Genomic DNA, 12929 nt, shown 5'->3' with positions numbered 1-12929 from the left:
AAGGCTATATACAGGTTAAGGCTATATACAGGTTAAGGCTATAATTGACATTTTATTTTTTTAATTCGTGAAAAGTCAGGGAGCCTGTTTTGCCAGATTCCAGGTAGTGAAGAGGTTAATAAAATTGTGGCCTGCTGCCAATGCCAACTAAACAGACAGAAGGATGGTGAGCAGCGCTAATTATCATATGATAACAAGAATTATAGGCAGGGAACAGGAAGCGAAAAGTGATGAAATGTGTTTGGGGAATTTTTTTATTTGCTTATACGGAAGAAAATATCAAACACCAATAACGTGTAATTATGGCGCCCTTCCCGGGGTCTCTGTTATCAAAACACCCGCACTCGTAAAACGCCATCGGTTGGGTCAGTTTCCGCTCTTTATTTGGTTTTCGCAAAATATTGTTAAGCCCTTTGCTATCAGACATGTCTGCAGTGCTTTGAGAGGGGTGAGGGGGTGAGGGGTAAGAAGGGGGTGAGGGGTAAGGAGGAGGAGGTGAGGGGTAAGGAGGGGGTGAGGGGTAAGAGGGGGGGGGTCGAGGGGTAAGGAAGTGTGGGTGAGGGGTAAGGAGGGGATGAGAGGTAAGGAGGAGGGGGTGAGGGGTAAGGAGGAGGGGGTGAGGGGTAAGGAGGCGTGGGTGAGGGGTAAGGAGGCGGGGTGATGGGGTAAGGAGGGGGTGAGGGGTAAGGAGGGGCTGAGGGGTAAGGAGGAGGGGGTGGGGGCAAGGGGTAAGGAAGAGGAGGAGGTGAGGGGTAAGGAGGAGGGGTGAGGGGTAAGGAGGAGGGGGTGGGGGTGAGGAGGAGGTGAGGTGTAAGGAGGGGGTGAGGGGTAAGGAGGAGGGGGTGAGAGGTAAGGAGGGGGTGAGGGGTAAGGAGGAGGGGGTGAGGGGTAAGGAGGAGGAGGTGAGGGGTAAGGAGGAGGGGGTGAGGGTAAGGAGGGGGTGAGGGGTAAGGAGGAGGGGGTGAGGGGTAAGGAGGAGGGGGTGAGGGGTAAGGAGGCAGGGGTGAGGGGTAAGGAGGCAGGGGTGAGGGGTAAGGAGGAGGGGGTGAGGGGTAAGGAGGCAGGGGTGAGGGGTAAGGAGGCAGGGGTGAGGGGTAAGGAGGAGGGGGTGAGGGGTAAGGAGGAGGGGGTGAGGGGTAAGGAGGAGGGGGTGAGGGGTAAGGAGGCAGGGGTGAGGGGTAAGGAGGCAGGGGTGAGGGGTAAAGGAGGAGGGGGGTGAGGGTAAGGAGGCAGGGGTGAGGGGTAAGGAGGAGGAGGTGAGGGGTAAGGAGGCGGGGTAGGGTTATGGGTAATTCCAAAAGCCATTGTTCTCCAGCTGCCATCTATTTTTATTGACCAATACCTTTGCTCTGGCATTCTATACCAGACCCTTTCAGTGACAAAGAGGTCTGTAGTACTTTGCACAGCAAGGACCTGATAAGGGGGTTACTTTATAGGAGATTAGAATATAATCTAACCAAGAAATCAAAAGAGGAAGGGAGCAGAGTTCTAAGATCTGCAGGACACAAACCGAAACCCAAAGTTACACAACTCTAGTGAAACGCTTCTGCCAACAATATTTGGGATTTAGAACTTGGACAACCAATACTGTAATTGTTGATGAGGTCATGGAAATACTTTCCCCAAAACACAGTTTCTCCCATTAATAATATGGCTAGTGTTAGTGTATGTATATTTACATTCCATGAAGATATAGTCATATTAATACCGATATAATAATAATAATAATAATAATAATAATAATAATAATAATAATGCTGATTACCCCTCAATATGTATCCTTTGTTAAACAATGGTGTCAAGACACCATGGACCATATTTACTTAATGGGGCTCTGCCAAGATACCTTCTCTCCCGATATGTGAAGCGTGTACACGATATATATTTATTAAAATATATATATACTTCTTTTACTTTTTGGCAGCAAAAATTACTTTTGAAGCATTGCGTCAACAAATTTGCTGCAAAGCGAAGTCAATATTTAAAATGGGCTACCAGCTAAATTGTACTTTTTAGTTTTTTTTCTAATAATCAGTTTATTTGCTGTCTGAACCTTTTGTTCTTTTTCTTTGCAGTAATGATATGTTTACGTGGACATTACTCAGCGTGCCACGTGCCATTTTCTTTTATGGACAGACGGTGAGCCAATTATTTGTAGTGAGAGGCAATACCAGCATATCGCTCTGCATTGTGGGTGCTTCTGGCAGAGAATGGGTTAAACAGGGGTGCGCAAACAGGTGGCGTGAAATTTTCTGGGAGAGGGGTGGGCAACATGACGTTACATGACCCTTCTGCGTAATCTGACGCAGGAGCCGAGCAAGGGCGAAGGACGCCAGCAGGGGGCGAGAGCAGGCAGGGGGGCGCAAGGAGAAGAGTTTGAGCACCCCTGGGTTAAGGTAAATGGCGTAAAAGAACGTGTGAATGTAACAAAGCAAAGGTATTTGCAAATTACATATCAACTCTCAATGTTACATCTTCCTCAGAGAAAAAGACTTGCTGTCGGAGAAATCTGACAGGAGGTGGGCGAACCATGTGCAGACAAATAAATACCCATGAGGAAAATAAACCCAGCGTAGGTTTCACCTAATACATAGTGTCATTTCCAACAGTTTGACGGAAACCGACTGTAAAGCAAATGTATGGACAATAAAACCCCAAGAAATGGTTGGACGAAAAAGCAGGAATTCTTGAAAACAATCAACTTTCACATGTATGTAGGTGAGGGAACCGATGTAGGGGGTTTCAGACTGATGGTCCTCTGCAATGCCGAGTGAGGAGGTCGTCTGAGCCATTTACACCATTCAACATAATTAACCCTTTTGCAGTAAACGCAGAAAGCCCTCAATGGAGCATCCACAGAGATGGGTGAATCCACCCAAATCCATTTCTCCGGATTTTTTCGCATCTTAAACCCAAAATCCACTTCGCGGTGTAAAATCTGCAAACGGATTTGGTCGGGTTTTAATTCGTTCGGATTCATCCATTGGACACAACCCGTGGACGGACTTGGAGACCACGAATCATCCGCGGGCTGCGGAATCCACAGAGAGTATTGGTAATAATCATTAGAGAATCTGCAAACCGCGAATCGCCCCTTTTTGTGATTGATCCGCGGAAATCCGAGGAACAATGGAACCGGACGTTCCAACTCCGTCCAAAAATGCACCCCTCTCTACACAGGCGGCTCCCCCAGCTTATTGAAGTCTCACATCCTGCAGGTATCCAGATTGTGATTGTAAATATGCTCCTTACTGGTGGGGTCCTTCAACTACAACTTACTTTTATATTGGCACCTAGCAATGATAAAATAATACGGCAAACCTAAACTATATAGGAGTGCGTGAAAAACGGAATGCCGACGACCCAAACATCTTGGTCTGGGGTGGTGTACACCCCAAGACAACTGCAAATAGAACAGTGACAATGCTTAAAATAGGTAAAGCTAGTATCTGTTTATTATTGGAGAAGAAGTCCCACATGTTGGGGGAGCACGCTGATATTTAATTTCTAGAACAGGCTGTTCAACTTTTGTATGGTTTACACCAGGAGTGGCCAACTCCAGTCCTCAAGGGCTCACCAACAGGTCACGTTTCAAGGATATTCCTGCTTCAGCGCAGGTTGCTCAGTGATCTGAGCCACTGATTGAGCCACATGCGCTGAAGCAGAAATATCCTTGAAACCTGACCTGTTGGTGGCCCCTGAGGACTAGAGTTTGGCCTCGGTCCCAGTGTGAAGTGCTGCGCTCGCTACGGCGTGCCCTGCAGGAACAAGATCCGCCCCTCAGTGGGGGCGGTCCCCAGTAGCTGCCTGCAAGCGCATGTAGCGAACGCGATGCGCGACCAGATTTTCTGCCATCAAGATTTTTGTGTTTTCTTGTGGCGACAGAGCGCTGTCCACGTCACCGGCAGCGGTTCAGCCAATGAGGGCGAACCAGTCGCGTGACGTCATGGCCGCGCCCCCCCGCCACGCCCTCTTCTACGTTGGATCTGCTGCTCCTCACGGAAAGCTCAACCAGAGACCGCAGAGCGCGGCTTTCACACGTGCACGCGCCGCCAGCCCGCCATGCGCGCGTGCAGCAGCGTACACAGGGGCCACAGCCGTTGCCACCTCTGGCTTACACCATTTTCACTATATAGCATCAAAATGATGATGCACAAAAAAAATCCATACAAAATTATGTCAAATTTTACCTGTGATCCAAGAAGAGGAATTTCCATTCCAAACTGTGCCTGGATGTGAATTCTTCACAGGGTTCTTCAATATTGCACAGTTCCTGCAAACCAACCGAATGAGAGGTTTTGTAATGTAATTTCAAGAGGGAAACACTGTCCAATGTCTGTAGTTGGCGTTACCTTTTAAATATAACTAGGAGTCAAGTTTGGGTTCCAATGGGGCGGACAGCTTTTAAAATGCGCCTGGAAGACGCCTTTATTATTTTTTACACACTGCGCAGTATTTGAGAAGCCGCGGGATACAAGTCAAACTAATTCAACTGTACATTGGATGGGGAGGGGAATGAAGACTGTACAATGATTGTATGTTATATGTACAGTATCAGGGGCGGCCTGCATGAAAAAATGTGATGTAGAAAAGGGGTGGCCGACCCCAGTCCTCAATGGCCATCAACAGGTCAGGTTTTAAAGATATCGCTACTTCAGCAGAGATGGCTTAATCGGTGGCTCAGGCGAAGACTGAGCCACCTGTCCTGAAGCAGGGATATCCTTAAAACTTGACCTGTTGGTGGCCCTTGAGGACTGGGGTCGGACACCCTTATTCTACATCACCTTTTTTATGTTAATTTTAGCCCTGATAGGTGCTATTGCTAATCATGTTATGAGTACATGTTAACGTTAATGCTATTCCAGGTATTTGTAGGGGCTGTTATTTTACCGTATTATTATTATTATTTTAGTGTTGCTGCACTCACCTTTAGAAACTGCGGAGTAACCAGACGAACAGTGGCTACCAGGCATATCTGCTCCCCACTGGTTGTCCGGAATGCCCTTGCAACAGCCGACTCAAAGCCATTACATGAGGGTGAAGGCACTGCAACAGAAGACAGCAAAACTCCGACATCAGCACATCTTAAGATTCCGTGTTCTGATCATGATACAAATGTCCTTACCTCAGCACTGCAGGTACACACAGATCCATGCTCTGTGTGACCTTATCATGCTTCCACACTGCACCAAAGACAATTTCTTAAAGGGCCACTACACGTTCTGGTCAACTATTCCATGATGGGTAATGTCACTTCCTTGGAAACACCCCTCCTTGTGACCTTGGACAAGTCACTTTGTCTCCCTGTGCCTATGAGGTCTTTGGGATACTGTGCCCTGTAAAAGAACTGTGTACTGTACATTGTCACCGATATGGACGTGCGACTTCTAGTCTGACTGCTCATAACTGGTGCGTAGGATTTGGAAGTGAGCGATTTAAACACTCCATTAAAGTTTGGCTAACAAGATATTTTAATGCAGTTTGACTTGCTGTACGTCCGCCAACCAATAAAAGGTTGGTTGGACATAGAGACGGGCGAACCTGTCCAAATGTGTTTCCCGGAATTTCCATTCAAAATCCGTTCCGCGGTGTAAAATCCGCAGACGGATTGTTCCCGTTTCTATCCGCGCGGATTCATCCAAAATCGCGATTGGATACAACCCGCTGACGGATTTTAAGAATCCAACGATGGCGGGTGGCGGAATCCATGGATGGATTATTGGTGTAAAAAAAATCTACAGAAAGGCGAATCACCCTTTTTGAGACTGAGCCGCAGAAATCCACGGACCAACGGAACCGGCCGATCCGCGACAGATGGAAATCCGACAAAAAAAAATTCACCCATGTCTACTTAACTATGTTGCTGAGCCGTGTAAAGAAGAACCCAGAATATGAAGGGATTAGATGCCGGTGTGGAAATTAATTAATTAGTGGAAATTAATTTGATGCTCCCTCCGTTAGTCAAAATTTACGAAACTAATTTGATTTAAATAATTCAAAGGTAATGTAATATAACTGAGAATTAACTGAAAAGGAATTATAATGTAAAAAGAGACCAGCAGCGCAGGGGTTAACAGCGCAAACATTTAGTAGCAGATACTGCTTTAATTCTCTCAATACCACAGGGGCCGGGGTCACAGTCCTGGCACAGGTAACAGGGTATTTCATACCGTAGTAATACAATTACTGGGTTTTATTAGGGAAGGAATAGTGACATTAGTCATAGTGACATTAGGAATAGGGACATTAGGAATAGTGACATTAGGAATAGTGACATTAGGAATAGTGACATTAGTCATAGTGACATCAGGAATAGGGACATTAGGAATAGTGACATCAGGAATAGTGACATTAGGAATAGTGACATTAGGAATAGTGACATTAGTCATAGTGACATCAGGAATAGGGACATTAGGAATAGTGACAATAGGAATTTAGGAATAGTGACATTAGTCATAGTGACATCCGGAATAGTGACATCAGGAATAGTGACATTAGGAATAGTGACATCAGGAATAGTGACATCAGGAATAGTGACATTAGGAATAGTGACATCAGGAATAGTGACATTAGGAATAGTGACATTAGTCATAGTGATAATATGCAGCAGCTAATTAACATATTGAATACATTATTATTATTTTTTAAAAGGTCTTGTTTGCAACCCTCCACATAGTTATTTGCAGTTACATAGTTATTTGCACAGTTAAATAGTTATTTGCAGTTACATAGTTATTTGCACAGTTAAATAGTTATTTGCAGTTACATAGTTATTTGCACAGTTACATAGTTATTTGCACATGTACAGCTCCGTAACGTTGTGCAAACAGTTTCACATAGTAGCTGCACACGTAGATTCAGGAGACTGATCATATGAATGCAGTTAAAGACAGTGGCCCATATTTCCTAAGCGGTGCTACGCCATCAGATAACTTCGGCCGCTGGAAGACGCCTTGGGGCCAAATTCAATCTTTGACTGAGCCAGCGATTGAACCACCTGTGCTGAAGCTGGGATATCCCTAAACCTGACCTGTTGGGAGGTCATAAGAACTGGAGTTGAGGACCCCTGGCTTAACAGCACTACCTAAGGCCGTGCGTATAGTGCCGGCGACGGATGACATCACCCGTCGCCACCCGTGAAAGTTGTATTTCGCTTTGCAGCGACGTCGCAAGCGAACTGGCCATTGATTGGTTCAGAGGCTGTCACATGTGGTGACAGCCTCTGAAAAATCAAATTTGACCGGCTACCAAATTTTTGGTCGCGACGTTGCTCCCGTTGCTCTATCGTGTCGCGCTTACTATAAGCGCTCGCGACGGAGACAATGCATTTGTTTTGGAGCGACTTCGCGTCGCCAGCACTATAAGCGCAGCCTAATGCTAGCTTCAAATAACAGGACTTGCGTTAAGTATGTTTCATCCAAAAGTGAAGTTAGCTCCCTCCAGACCCTGAAATGAATGAAAGAGAGAGAAAGAGAGAGAGAGAAAGAGAGAGAGAGAGAGAGAGAGAGAGAGAGAGAGAGAGAGAGAGAGAGAGAGAGAGAGAGAGAGAGAGAGAGAGAGAGAGAGAGAGAGAGAGAGAGAGAGAGAGAGAGAGAGAGAGAGAGAGACCTGTTTTACCATCTCTCCCGCTGTCTTTCTCCCCCCTCTCTCCCTACTGACAAAATTGCACACGTCCAGTAGGCAGGTATTAACCACATGTGACTAATTTCCTCAATTCCGGCTTTGGATCCCATCATGGTAAAGATTTCCATTACTCACCGTGAGTAAAAAACTTAAAATCTACAACAAATTTGACATATTCATAAGTCGGGGGCTCGTTCGGATCTAGGCTTCCTCGGGCTAAATGACAGCAAAACTCCACTTGTTTTTCAGCTACAAGGGAAGACAAAAAAAAACAATTAATATTTGCAATCAGGTTTAGAAGCTATTAACCCATATATTGCTGGAGCACCCTGACAAGCATTGTTGATCTCTCCACCACTACGTGGTTAAGTAGTTTTTCGTTTGTTTTGGTTTTTTTTTAACTTTTTCTAGCATTCCTAGTACTTACGAGATTCTGGTCCATCAGCTGCCCATCTGCTGAGCAGACACAAGGGAAGATGGCGTCATGGAAGCCAAAGAGGTTATTTGTAACTTACTACTGAAGTTGTCCTCAGTTCATTGCCAAGAAATGTGTGCCCGGCAGAGCAAGTAAAAGCAATTGCTTCCAGCTCAATAAATAGCTCATGTGCGCCCCGTTTATTGAAGTTGCTATGTTGCATTAACTGCAATTGAATCTCAGCTTCTTGTGGATCAGACATTGACTCAATCACTAAGCAGTCTTCCAGCAGAAGACACTTTGGACTCTCTGCATTCCATCCAATTGAAAAGGGTGCAAGAGGTGTTCCGGCACCAGAAGACATCTCATGGCAGAAGGTCGCTTATTCAACATGGCCTACTGGAGTTATATAGATGTAGCCAACGCCATTAAACTCATTGGCACGAATTGATGAGATGACACTAGTTGCGCCGTGAGCGCCATTGAAAACAATGGTAGCGGGTATGTGATCTCCTTAATGTAGGGGTTCTCAACTCGAGTACTCAAGAACCCCCAACATGGCAGATTTTAAGGATATCACTGCTTAACACACGTGGCTCAATCAGTGGCTCAGTCAAAGACTGAGCCACTGATTGAGTCACCTGTGCTGAAGTAGGGATATCCTGAAAATCTGTTGGGGGGGAGGGGGGTCTTGAGGACTGGAGTTGAGACCCCTTGCCTTAATGCATGTGATGTTTACAGCTTTATTTTGTGTGTTATTCTGTATATTATATTGAATATACTCTAAAATGACACTATTTACCTCTGGGTTTCCCAAAGCCCGTGTACAAAGTCCATTTACATTAGATTTGATATATTTGCATTAGGAAAGTGCTGCAAGACAGTAATACAAATGCAGTGCTCCTTTCATTTGCTGCACGACCCTCTTCACGACCAGAAAGAGTCACGTTTCACCCCACAGAAATGGGATATTTATTGCAGTTTTGAACCAGGTTTCTCAAGTTAAAAAAAAGTATGTCCCGGCTTTCCACTGGCTAATTTACTCGGAATATAATTGTATATTTTAAGCAATATTTGCCAGTTTTTCTGCACAATTATAAAACTAAGAATAACTTGATAAACTGAACCCAAGCCCGTTTCCTGGATTTTCTCGCATTTTTCCCCCCAAAAAAATTTGTTTCGCGTTGTAAAATCCATAAACGGATTTGGTCGGTTTTAATCCAAGCAGATCGATCAAAAACCACGGTTGGATTTTTTAAATTATTAGTACCACTATACTCTGCGGATTCCGTAACCTGTGGACAGATTTTCTAGAATCCAATCCGTGGATTCAGCAATCCGCCAACGGGGTGTGGGATCCGCAGAGTGTATTGGTAATAATAATGGAAAACATCTGCGGATCGCACTTTTTGAGATTGATCCGCTGAAATCCGCGGACATAAGGAACCGGTCGATCCGCTGCAGATCCAAATCCACCCCCCAAAATTTGCCCATCTCTAGGTACCAACACCAACATTGGACCAATACTTACCGTTGAAAAAGTCCGGAGCAACTGGGTCCGTCATGAGGATGTGCGGTGCCAGCAGTTTGTACACCTCGCCGTGCTCCCGCTCCGGCAGAAAGTTTAATATATTTTGGTCCACCAAATCTGACTGGTACAAAAGGGTTCTTTGTCAGGTCCGAGAAAATATCGCTGAACACATAGCACAGAACTACTGCTTAAAGAATAGATCCACCGCTGCCGTTAGTGGCGGGTCAGCAGAACTGCATGGGGTCTATACCCCAAGCTGCAAAGTTAATGCTTCCTTAATGAAACACACAAAACCACAGCAAGCTCTTTTTGGGAACCCCTGAGCCCCCACAAAATATATATGTACAGGCATACCCCGCATTAACGTACTCAATGGGACCGGAGCATGTATGTAAAGTGAAAATGTACTTAAAGTGAAGCACTACCTTTTTCCCACATTACAATGCATGTACTGTACTGCAATTGTCCTATACGTGCATAACTGATGTAAATAACGCATCTGTAACAGGCTCTATAGTCTCCCTGCTTGCGCACAGCTTCGGTACAGGTAGGGAGCCGGTACTGCTGTTCAGGACGCGCTGACAGGCGCATGTGTGAGCTGCCGTTTGCCTATTGGGCGATATGTACTTACTCGCGAGTGTACTTAAAGTAAGTGTCCTTAAACCGGGGTATGCCTGTATATAAGTGTCAAAAAGGAGAGCTATTGAGCGTGGCATAGGTATACAACAAACGACAGAGAAGCCCAATGCTACATCCAACATGACAAAAACACACAGTAAAATACTTCTATATTCTCTTGAAAAAGGGTCATTTAGTTTAACCCTTTGATGATACAGAAAATTCTCATTCGCTGCATTGGGAGTTAACATATTAGCAACAATCTACTGCCTAATGGAGAGATGCCACTGAATTATTGATCCCTCTATAGCAGGTGTGGCCAACTCCCGTCCTCAATGGCCACCAACAGGTCAGGTTTTCAGGATATCCCTGTTTCAGCACAGGTGGCTCAATCAGTGGCTCAGTTGAAGCAGGGACTGATTGAGCCACCTGTGCTGAAGAAGCCCGATTGAGCCACCTGATTGAGCCACCTGTGTTGACTCTGTGTTATCATGAAAACCTGACCTGTTGGTGGCCCTTGAGGCCTAGATTTGGCCACCTCTGATGTTTGGATTGCCACGAATCGGATCATGATTAAATCTTCTTTTGCTGTCCGTGCATGTAGCTATTTTCACTCGAGGCTGGGGGGGGATTTAAAGGATAGAGGTGTTCTGTGTGAGCAATATCAGGAGGATCAGAGAAAATATAAGAATATAAAGACATCTTACCGGTAAATGACCAAGAAGAGAGGAAACACTGTCAGAAACATAAATTATCATCCCGTCCGTGGTAAGGGCAACGATGAAGCCATCCAGGGCCTAATGTGCACAAACAAGGAAAAAATAGTATCTTACAGGTAAATTCTATACGCTCGGCCGAAAACTGTCTCAGACAGCCGTGTCGGAGTATATAGAATTTCATGTGTTAAACGGCTTTTCTGGTTGTGACTATGGCTACAGGCAGTGTACGTTTTTGGAAAATGCAGATGTAATGGCATTTTTTTATTACCTGCATTTACTTGTAGAAGTGAATAAAATAAGATAAAAACAGGATAGAGAATTCCTTCTAAGCCTGAGCAAATGCTAAGCATGCTTAAAAAATGGACTTTGACATCATTGTCAGCTCTACATCATTCTACACACGTAAAGATAGCCGTCGAGAAAAGTTATATGAAAAGAACGACTCAGTCTTATCTTCTGTAAGCATGAAATTAGATATTTGTTCAAGATATGAGATCCCAGCGGTGACCGATGAAAATTCAGCTGTGTATCTACATTTCTTTTGATTCAGTTACAGATTTACAGCTGGACTTTTGCAATGAAAATGCACAAATAAGTATTACAGTATTCTATTTTCCCAATGACAATATTCATGTTCAGTCTATTCACAAGTAACGGACATTAGGCAAATTTAGTGCAGTTGACAAACAACTCCAAATGTCCAATTGGAGACATAGCGTCTCCTCTTCCGTTTGTCTCTCATCGTTCTTTTTGGATTAAATTGGTAACACCCTTCGGTTAGGATTGATTGGATTGAGGTATCTGCATACCACAAAAAGACTGTTCCTATCTAAGCCTAAACGAAATAGAGAGGTCACTCCCTCACATGGCAACCAGGCATGTGAGTGCCAAATGGTCTTTATCTGGATGCAAGAGTGGTTTCCCAATTGTAACACACGGGCAGTAGTGCTACCCTAACACAAGGCAACAAAACTGAGCATGACACTTAATCACGGGTTTGAAGCAACTCATAATGCTGCAAGATGCCCCGAGTTCGGAATGTGAACCATTCTGCAAAATGCCCATGTCTGATCTCCCTATCCTGGTAAAATTCCAAAAAACACAGGAGATGACCCGGTCAGATAACTTTTCCATCCTTGGTCTTTTCACTCAGCTTTTCTTATAATCAGTCCCTATCTTCCTTTCCTTCCTTCTTCCCCAGGTGCTGCCAAGCCAGTATTTCCCCGCAGGCCAACAGCGCTGGTAGACCAGCTTCGTCAAATGCTTACGCTGCTACCATTTTAATTGCAGCCTCACTGATGCCAGCATTACCCACTCCCTTTTCCACAAAGAAAATAATAATTTCAGTCGTTGACAAATTGTGTCTCCACTTGCCCAGGTGGAGACAACAAAACGAGCGGATTAGAGGTAGTAAAGGAAATACTGCTTCTTGGAACAAATTGGCCTGATGACAAAGGAGACACTGGCGGCGTATACATGAGCCCCAAACACAGACAGTAAGACTAGGGAAAGACACTACTGACGTGACGGGGTTTGTACAACGGTATTTAACGTTTATATTTTTATTCACCTTCTTTCTTTTTTTATTTCTCGCATTAAACATACCAACAAGGTTTCAATTCCAGTCAACTTGAAACATGCCCTTGGAAAATGCCTTTGAATTAAATGCCCTTGATTTTTCTCTTGGTTTATGAATGTTAAAATACACTTTTATTCTGTGTAAAACAAAGTATTTGACATTGGTGAAGAGCCACAAGATGCAATGTCTGTGCACTTTAGCACTTGATGCATACGGTTTGGGGCATATTACCCAACTAATACATTTGGAATATAACCCTTTAGGTGAAAAAACATGAATATATGACAGTATATTAACGTGATAGATTTGCTATTATTCCTTTTCTGCCAAGTTACTGTCAATATCATGTTCAAAGAACCGGGTATCTGTTTTTTTGTTGAACAAATCCAACTCATAGGCCCTACAATAGGATTTATAATAGAAGTATATACAGCATGTCATGGC

At 44.5% G+C, this 12929-nt stretch overlaps 1 protein-coding gene across 2 annotated transcripts in view; it reads right to left on the bottom strand.

The window, feature by feature from the left end:
* PASD1 (PAS domain containing repressor 1) overlaps positions 1-12929 on the bottom strand; it is an 80737-nt gene that overhangs the window by 23289 nt on the left and 44519 nt on the right. The window contains exons 6-10 of one of the 2 annotated variants that reach the window (XM_075573311.1): positions 10895-10984; positions 9570-9690; positions 7759-7872; positions 4928-5046; positions 4191-4273 (exon numbers count right to left, since the gene is read on the bottom strand). In XM_075573311.1, the coding sequence (XP_075429426.1) occupies positions 4191-4273; positions 4928-5046; positions 7759-7872; positions 9570-9690; positions 10895-10984 (527 nt within the window). Of the gene's footprint in view, positions 1-4190; positions 4274-4927; positions 5047-7758; positions 7873-9569; positions 9691-10894; positions 10985-12929 lie in introns of those variants that run through there. The other variant, XM_075573313.1, reaches the window with a different exon arrangement.

Source organism: Ascaphus truei, chromosome 16 (genome assembly GCF_040206685.1).
Source record: "Ascaphus truei isolate aAscTru1 chromosome 16, aAscTru1.hap1, whole genome shotgun sequence".
Classification (NCBI taxonomy): Eukaryota; Metazoa; Chordata; class Amphibia; order Anura; family Ascaphidae; genus Ascaphus; species Ascaphus truei.
Note: the sequence above shows the minus strand (reverse complement) of the source record. Positions and strands in the feature narration are given on the sequence as shown.